Here is a 9,408-nt window from a genome sequence, read left to right on the forward strand (position 1 = left end):
GTGTGTGTGTGTGTGTGTGTGTGTGTGTGTGTGTGTGTGTGTGTGTGTGTGTGTGTGTGTGTGTGTGTGTGTGTGTGTGTGTGTGTGTGTGTGTGTGTGTGTGTGTGTGTGTGTGTGTGTGTGTGTGTGTGTGTGTGTGTGTGTGTGTGTGTGTGTGTGTGTGTGTGTGTGTGTGTGTGTGTGTGTGTGTGTGTGTGTGTGTGTGTGTGTGTGTGTGTGTGTGTGTGTGTGTGTGTGTGTGTGTGTGTGTGTGTGTGTGTGTGTGTGTGTGTGTGTGTGTGTGTGTGTGTGTGTGTGTGTGTGTGTGTGTGTGTGTGTGTGTGTGTGTGTGTGTGTGTGTGTGTGTGTGTGTGTGTGTGTGTGTGTGTGTGTGTGTGTGTGTGTGTGTGTGTGTGTGTGTGTGTGTGTGTGTGTGTGTGTGTGTGTGTGTGTGTGTGTGTGTGTGTGTGTGTGTGTGTGTGTGTAAGTTTTCATGTGTGTGTGTAAGTTTTTGTGTACATGTAAGTTTTTGTGTGCATGTAAGTTTTCGTGTGCATGTCTAAGTTTTTGTGTGTGTGTGTGTGTGTGTGTGTGTTTGTGTGTGTGTGTTTTGGCGTGTGTGTGTGTAAGTTTTCGTGTGTGTGCGTGTTTGTGTGTGTGTGTGTGTAAGTTTTTGTGTGTGTGTGTAAGTTTTTGTGCGTGTGTGTAAATTTTTGTGTGTGTGTATGTTTTCGTGTGTGTGTGTAAGTTTTGTGTGTGTGTGTGTAAGTTTTTGCGTGTGGGTGTAAGTGTTTGTGTGTGTGTGTGTAAGTTTTTGTGTGTGTTAGTTTTTTTGTGTGTGTGTTTGTTTTTGTGTGTGGTTGTAAGTTTTGTGTGTGTGTGTGTGTGTTAGTTTTTGTGTGTCTAAGCTTTTGTGTGTGTAAGTTTTCGTGTGTGTTTGTAAGTTTTCGTGTGTGTGTGTAAGTTTTTGTGTGTGTGTGTAAGTTTTTGTGTGTGTGTAAGTTTTTGTGTGTGTGTAAGTTTTTGTGTGCATGTATGGGGACCGGGGGAGGACCTTTGGGGCCCAGGGAGGGCGTTTGGGGATCCAGGGCCCTTGAGGATAGGGTGGTCTTTTGGGAGCCCAGTGGACCTTTGGGGACCGGGGGAGGACCTTTGGGGGCCCGGGGGGCCCTTGGGGGCCGGTTGACCCTTTGGGAGCCCGGGGGACCTTTGAGGACCAGGGGAGGGCCTTTGGGGGTCTGAGGAGGGCGTTTGAGGGATAAAATTTCGAAATTTTTACTTTTTAGTTTACTTTTTTTTGCGGCGCATCCCTGCGGCACATCCTGCGGTGCTTTCCTGGCCCGCGGCGCATCCCGGTGGCGCTTCTCTGGTCCGGGGGACCTTTGGGGGCATAGGAAGGGCCTTTGGGGCACAGGGAGGGCCTTTGGGGGTCCGGGGGGGCAGCTGGGGGGCAGTTGGGGGCCTGGGGGCCAGTTGGGGACCGGTGGAGGGCCTTTGGGACCCCGTTGGTCCTTTGGGAGCTCGATGGGCCTTTGAGGGGCCGGGGGAGGGCCTTTGGGGGCACAGGGAGGGCCTTTGGGGGCGGGGGGCGGGCCTTTGGGGCACAGGGAGGGCCTTTGGGGCACAGGGAGGGCCTTTGGGGCACAGGGAGGGCCTTTGGGGCACAGGGAGGGCCTTTGGAGCACAGGGAGGGCCTTTGGGGGTCCGGGGGGGCAGTTGGGGGCCTGGGGGACATTTGGGGACCGGTGGAGGGCCTTTGGGACCCCGTTGGTCCTTTGGGAGCTTGATGGGCCTTTGAGGGGCCCGGGGATGGCCTTTGGGGTCCGGGGTGCCCTTTGGGGGCGCCGGTGGCCCTTTGGGAACTTGGGGGGCCTTTGAGGACCGGGCGCTTCCTTCGGGGTTGGGGTGGTGGGAATCGGAACCCTTTGGGGTTGGGGTAGAGGACCTCACAACACTGTTCAAATGAAACTTGTGTATTATAACGACCACAGAGTTTCACCATTAAATTCTCTTCTAAAATCTCTTCAAAAATCATCTTTTAAAATGTCTAACTGTTTCGCCGAAATAGTTCCATAACCAGTCTAAAACGGTTTCGCCCAAATAATCCCTAAACGTAATTCAGCGTTTTCGTTTTGTTTTTGGAATCTCTGCGCTAATGCATTTCAAATTAATCAGAAACCTGATTCGCGTGCTATAACAAGTCATTGCTAAGATGTTTCTTGGGGAATTGTTTCCATGGCCTTTGGTTATTAATATCCTTTGGAGTTTAACCAAAAGAGTTGTTTCCGAGGCACTGACATTAATGACTTGGATCTATTCCTGGAGAATCGTTTGTAGGCGAAAATTTTTTAAGTCTGACAGATGATGTCATTGATTAATTGATCTGTCAAGAAAGGGGAATTAATTTGTTGTTTCTAAGGGGAATTATTGATTCACGATAGGTGAATTGAGGTCGACAGCACAGGTGTTCCAAGGTCGATGTTGTTGTTGTTGTAAGTGCACGCTCTCAGCGAATGTCAAGGTCGGTGTTGTTGTTGTTGTTTTTGGCACGCTCTCAGCGAATGTCAAGGTCGATGTTGTTGTTGTTGTTTTTGGAAAAAGAGGTCATTGACCGATTACGCAATCATTCTCCCTAGGGATTCCATGCCCATATATGGAGCCCTGTCAGTATTCTATGCCCATATAAGGAGCCCTGTTCGGAGTAACACCCCCCATTCTACTCCTGGGCATAACTTAAAACCCTTGCCCTGAGGGTTGTGGGGGAGTGTCCTCCTCAAAAAAATATTTTCTATCTGGAAATCAACTGCGCTGAACAAAATGGCTATCTCAAAATTTTGATTGGATGTATTTGGGGGAATGATGGGTGTGGGGGGGGGGCTAGTTGCCCTCCAATCACTTTCGACTATTAAAAAGTGTACTAGCCCTTTGGATTTCCAATCAGATAAGCCAGTTTTGAAGTTTCTACGACAACGCCTTCTATAAAAACCTTATATGCCCCCAGGGCATAACTTAAAACCCTTGCCCTGAGGATTGCGGGTCAGTGTCCTCCTCAAAAACATATTTTCTATCTGGAAATCAACTACGCTGAACAAAATGGCTGTCTCAAACTTTTGATTGGATGTGTTTGGGCGAATAATGTGGGTGGGGGGGGATAGATGCCTTCCAATTCCTTTCGAATATTAAAAAGGGCAGTAGACCCTCCAATTTCCAATCGAATGAGCCGTTTTCGAAGTTTCTACGACAACTCCTTCGATACGAAGTGCTCGGGTATGGAGAACCAGAAAACAACACATTGTGCCCACATCGTTCTTTACTTAGGCAGCGCTAGCGCGCTTCCTATGATTAGGCCAGGGACAAACATATGAGTATGCTTTTCTCCGCCATATGAATATGGGTGGAGAATGGGGGTTTAAACTTTAGGTAAGATTTTTTTCGGACAGAATTTACCGGCAAATAATGTCAATATCGTACTGGTACGATACCAATATTTCGATATTGGTAATGGACCCCAAAAATCCTTATCGGTCGAGCCCTAACATAGACACGCTTTACTGTACCCCCAACTCCATACCTAATTTGCAAATATATAGCCCAAATTTGTTTCTAAAGTATGAAATATTCATCATATTTTGCGATATTTCATTAGGATTAGTCAAAGAAACAGGTTCTGCTTAGATGAAGAACTTAACATAGGCGCTATAACAGACAAGTAGCCTACCATCGAAAGTTCTAGGGCACTTTTTAAGAGTCAAAAGCGATCAGAGGATAGCAAGCTCCCCCTCCTCATCCCCTTTTTCCCAAAATGTACCCGATCATACAATGACCCAAAATTTGGAGATAGCTATTTTGTTCAAAATAGCCCAAAAGTCAAACAACTGTAGCTCGGGGTTTCACAAATCCCCCCAGCCCCTGGGAAAAGGGATGCAGCTTATACAAGTTGCCCATGGTTAACATTTAAGGTTTTTGCACAGGGGTTAGTCATAAAAAGTTTGGATGGGGCTATTTCGATTGGAAACCGAAAGCTGTTTTTTTTTAAGAGCCCAAAGTGATCTAAGGGCATTTAGCCCCCACCCACTACTCCTGCTCCTCAAATATAACCCTTTCAAAACTTTGAGATGATCATTTTTTTAAAGAAGTTCAAAGGCTAAATACCTTTTCTTCCTGGGTTGACCCCCCCCCCCCTCCAAGCCCCCGGAGCAAGGGCTGTAAGCTATGCAAGTTGGTTATTGCAAATAACTATGCCTCCAGGGTTGGAATCACCTTTTCTCAGCTTCCAGGCAAGCGCTATATATTATACAATTGGCCTATTGTTAACATATACGGGTTTTTGGGTGCACAGAATGTCTTTTACGTTAGTTCAATATCACCCTTAACTTTCTCTGAAATTCCGCTTAGCACCCTTAGTTATTTCGTATTTCATGTTCATAATATCCTAAGCTATAGCCTTTTCACCATGTTGAAAACCGCGATGTATTTAGTATCTTTTGATTTAGTTCAGTATACCCCTCAACTTTCATCAAAAATGTCAACTTTCGACAAAATCAACTTAGCACACATGCTATTTTCACAACCATGATGCACTTAGAGTTTTTCTACGCAGTTTCTAGATATTCCAGAAAAAATTCAACTTAATATCTTTAGCCGTTCCAGGAATATTACAAATAGGGCTTTTCGCAATCTTGAATGATTTACATACCATCTTTTGAATTTTTTTTTTTTTTTTATAGAAAAATCTTGACCAATCTCTAAAAAAATTCAAGTTAATACCCTTAGATGTTCCTGATCTATTACAGATATGCCTTTTGACAACCTGGATGCACATAGCGTTTTATGATTTAGTTCAATATTCCCCACAACTATCCCTCAGAGTTTCAACTTAATACCCTTAGCTGTTCATGAGATCTTCAGAATGCGCCTTTTCTACAACGTTGATGATCATAGTGTCTTTTTATATCATACACCCTCCCCACCATTCTCTGAAAGTATCAATACAACATCCTTAGAATTGTTTGAGATTTGATATTCTATGGCTATATTTTTTTTTTATTATTTACAAACGGGTTACAATAAATAAATAAACATAATAAACAATAAATAAATAATACCCTTAGACGCTCTGCAGATGTTGAAAATATGCCCTTTTGACAGCCTGCACATGCAAGACCTGCACATAGAACTCCTACCAAGTGGCTCAATCACAGATCCCTTTTGTTAAGCGGAAAGTCCTGTAGCCATTGTGCTGTAGCCACTGCTAGTAAAAGACATTTTGTTGTTTTTGTGTTATTTTATTCATTTAAAAAGAAACTTGACATTTCAACTCCCTTCCAATGGATTTTGACACTTCACTTTAGCACACAAATTGTAGACTAAGGCCGAGGACTGGCAAGTTAGTACAAAATAAAAGAGTCAGGAAAAAGAACACTTAAACAAAAAAAAAATTGATGAGTTTTTTCTATCTAGAAAATTTTTACTGTACCACAGACATTACACAATATTTTAGTTATAATAATTTTTAATTAGATTTTATTTGTTCATACGTCACTGTGAATGTCTAAAATCTGGTTAATGTCAACATTCAACGCTGACTAAATCCAAGGAGAAAAACAAAGATATTTCGAACATTCACCGATGAATCACCAATTTCGGACATTTATGGTAACAGATACACTATATATACACTTTATAACTATAGTTGTTAAGTAAGCAATAATAGCTGCATACTTTTTCCTTGTCTGAATGAAATGTTTCAACAAAATTCTATTTGCTTTAATTGTTTGTCATTATATTTACAGTTGCAATAAATAGTGAAACATCAATGCATAGCATACTCCCTTGCTTACTAAAAACAGTAAATACATGTTTTTTTTGTTTTTTTTTAAGTGAATGGAAACAAAAAATTCCAAAGCGAGAGTATAGAGTGGCTGACATTATAGCTTGAACCAATAAAAGTTATTCAAACATAATAGGATTTTCACCCCTCTCAACGCCCTGATCTTTAAAACCAACATTTATTTAAGCCTTGAACAGTAAAATAAGACATTTCTTTTTATATAATCGGGTTTAAACTTTTTTAATAAGAAAAGTAAGCTTATTTTTTGTGAGCTGTAAAAATTTATTTTCAGGTTTAAGCAATGGATGTGGTGTCAAAGGTTTATCAATTGGTTAAATATAACAGAAATAAAAAAAAAATCAAACTAATAGCTTGTCCTAGTAAATTGATCTACGTGAATAGGAATTTAATAATCAGTATCATTAGTTTTAGTTTGTGATTGAGGTTTAACATTCTTTGTGTTTGGGCAAAGATTCTGTATTTGGAGTTAAAATTTAAACCTTATAAATCAGTTTTTGAACCACTCCTGAATTTTGAGGTAATTGCACATTTCCCCCCTACCTTCAAAAAAGCAATAAGGTTTTGTGAAATATTACCAAAAATTAACATTTACGAATATTGACGAGTTTTATTATAAGGCTGTTATAGAGAGAGAGAAAAAACCTCAAGATAAAGAAACAAACGGGACACGGTCAGTAAGAGGAAATAACGACGCGGATATTCCGCCTGTATGAAACGAGGCGTCTTCAACACTGAGAAGACAAAGATAAAAACTACAATGACTACAAAACAAATAAAATCCAAAATAAATAGACAAAAAACAAATATTCATACAATTGTTACTATTGTGACAGAGAGTCACAGAAGCTAAACCAAAGCAAATTTGGTGCTCTCATTGAAGCTACTGTATTTAGCTTCTGTAGCGCTTAGCCACAGTAGCGACCATTGAAGATATTGATATTTTTATTTATTTTTTTTAATTTTATTTGGGAGCAACGTTGATTCTGAAACGCCTTTTCTCTTACAGAAAAGTTAGAGGGAGGTACTGCCATTAATATGACGTTATTAATACAATTTGAAATGATGTCTGTGAGTTTTACTCCGTTCATATATACTTTCCACTTTCTCTTTTGCTAACGATATATAATACCGTAAATAGGAGAGACTAAGATATACGAAATAATAGAGCTACTGCACTAATGCTTTTACTTCTAATTTAAACAAAGGAAGAAAGAGGCAATTGATTTCCTTAGGATGATTCAAGACCTTAGTGGCATAGCCAGAAATCTAGATCCGTTGTCAGATGCACTTTTTAAAACAAGTTTCTTGAAACAAAATCAAAGGAATAACCGTAGTTGAATTTCAACCGTAGGCACTTCTTTTAAGGAGACGTTTTTGGGAGTAGTTGGGCAAAGAGACAATGTTTAGTTTTGGTGCTGGGCCCAGCTCTTCAAATCCAAAGAAAATTATTCTATAACGAATTCTTCAATTTGAATGTTACAATTGCGGCTTACTTTGTCCAGACGCTCTTGGATTATCTTAAACAATTTATGGTCCTTAGATTGATAAAGTTTTACAACATCTGACAATTTATCAACGACACCTGACAATTTTTTTGCACCGTCTTCTACTGGAACAGAGATGTGGTGGGTTTTAAACCATTGTTTTGCTGTTGGTGTAAGTCTATCCGTGTATTTTTTTGCATTCTTCTTAAACAATTTTTGTGTTAATTCAGGTACTTTGTCATTCAAATAAAGTTTTACAGAAATGGAACCACTGTCACTAATTATGAGGGTATGGCGCACAAAAGGTATAATAGATTTGATCTCATTTTCAACCTTTAATGTTGATATAAGCCGTCCTTCTACGGAGATCATCGCGTTTTGGCTACCCCTTACCAAGATAAAATCACTTGGCATATATCCCAAGTCACCAGAAAGGAAAGAACCAGCTTCATCAATAGCTTCAGTTGTTCCTTTTTCGTCACCAAGATATCCCATAAATATGTTTCTTCCGCTTAATCTAAGCTGACCAGATGGCAGAACAGAAGCCAGGGGACTTATTAAAGTTTCCTTATCACATTCAGAATGAAAGTGCCCAGCTATTTCAGCCCACAGATGAGGCCCACAAGTCTCGCTCATGCCATAGTATTCCGAAACTGGAAGACCTATCTCTTTAAAGCCGTCAATGATGCGTTGAGGTATAGGTGCCCCTCCAGAATAGCCATTAATACACTTATCAAGTCCAAGTCTTTTTCTTTGGTACGCCATCTTTTTAAACGCCATCTTTTTAAACACATTCTTAGACTTCTCTGTTTGAGCGTCAGTAATCTTTTCATATAGCTTTTCCCATATAAATGGATCGGCAAAAAGTACTGTAGGTCTAACTTTTTTCAAAATGTCAGTTAATTGAAACTTTCTTTGAGTAACATCCAGAAAATGAACAGTAGCACCACTAATAAGAGAGACATAAATATCGGTCATTAGGGCATTTATACGACTGAGAGGTATTAAACTGAGTAGAACTTCAGCTGGGGGGGCGTGCAACTTTTCTTCAATTAGTTGAGCATTCTCAGTTAGATTAATGTGACTTAGCATAACACCTTTGGGGGGATCATCTCCTGATCCGTCTTTATACACAATCGAACAACATGCATTTAACGCTATTTTTTCCTGCCTGGCGATCAATCTACTCGTTTTCGTTTGTTTTTTACCCATGCTTAAAAATGTTGCCCAAGAATAAGTATCTTTCTCTTCTGTGTCAAGATCTCCGTCTATCTGAATAATTGCTTTTAATTGTGGTATTTCTTCCTTAATCTTCAGTACTTTAGCCATTAGTTCCTTATTTTCTACGATAACAAAATTAGCTCTGCAGTTTTGCGCGCAACGTGAGATGAGTTCAGATGTATAACTAGTAGAAATTCCTGCGGCTATTCCCCCAGCTGTAATAGCGCCAAAATGCGAAAAACACCATTCGGGACAATTGGATGAAATAATACATACGCTGTGAAGAGGTTCTAATCCAAGCTTCAAAAAGGCTTTTGCAACATTTTTCACAGTATCAAAATACTCAAGATATGTATATTTTATCTCTGAAACTCCTTTTTCTATAGAAAATGCTGCTCTATTTCGGTGGTGGGTAGTCCATTTCTTTAAAAATGTTAGAACTGAGGCAGGCTGATTAACAGATTTACAATTTATTGTATTAACAGATCTATGAACAAAATCGGTGGGGTTCCAAGCTGCAACTGCATCAACATCAATTATTTGATCCGGACCTTGGACATCCTTTGTGTCATCTTCTTGACTATTTGAAGCAATTGACTGATTATTTGTTACAATGGCGTCTGCTTTTAATTCAACTGTTTCATGAACACTCATTTTAGATAAGCTACTTAAGTATTTATTTAAAAAGATGACATGTATCTTTAGATAAGGAGTTGCCTCTATGTAAAAAAAATTTATACATTAATTTGATAACGTAGGAACTTAGTAAATTAGTTTTTCAACACACTTAGAATTCTTTTGCACTTTTTATTGGTGTACCATTACATAGTTTCATGTCATAGTTAAAATTTGTTTAAATTACACATCATTCAC

The 9,408-nt window shown here is 39.9% G+C and overlaps 1 protein-coding gene across 1 annotated transcript; it reads right to left on the reverse strand.

The window, feature by feature from the left end:
* Positions 1 to 7,275: 7,275 nt before the first annotated feature.
* On the reverse strand, positions 7,276 to 9,189 carry LOC148941234 (long-chain-fatty-acid--CoA ligase ACSBG2-like). Its single transcript, XM_089104128.1, has one exon. The coding sequence runs from the start codon at positions 9,187 to 9,189 to the stop codon at positions 7,276 to 7,278; it is 1,914 nt and encodes a 637-aa protein (XP_088960254.1).
* Positions 9,190 to 9,408: the final 219 nt, after the last annotated feature.

The sequence above is a fragment of the Artemia sp. Qi Xiang Cuo genome, chromosome 18 (genome assembly GCF_049724085.1).
Source record: "Artemia sp. Qi Xiang Cuo chromosome 18, ASM4972408v1, whole genome shotgun sequence".
Taxonomy (NCBI): domain Eukaryota; kingdom Metazoa; phylum Arthropoda; class Branchiopoda; order Anostraca; family Artemiidae; genus Artemia; species Artemia sp. Qi Xiang Cuo.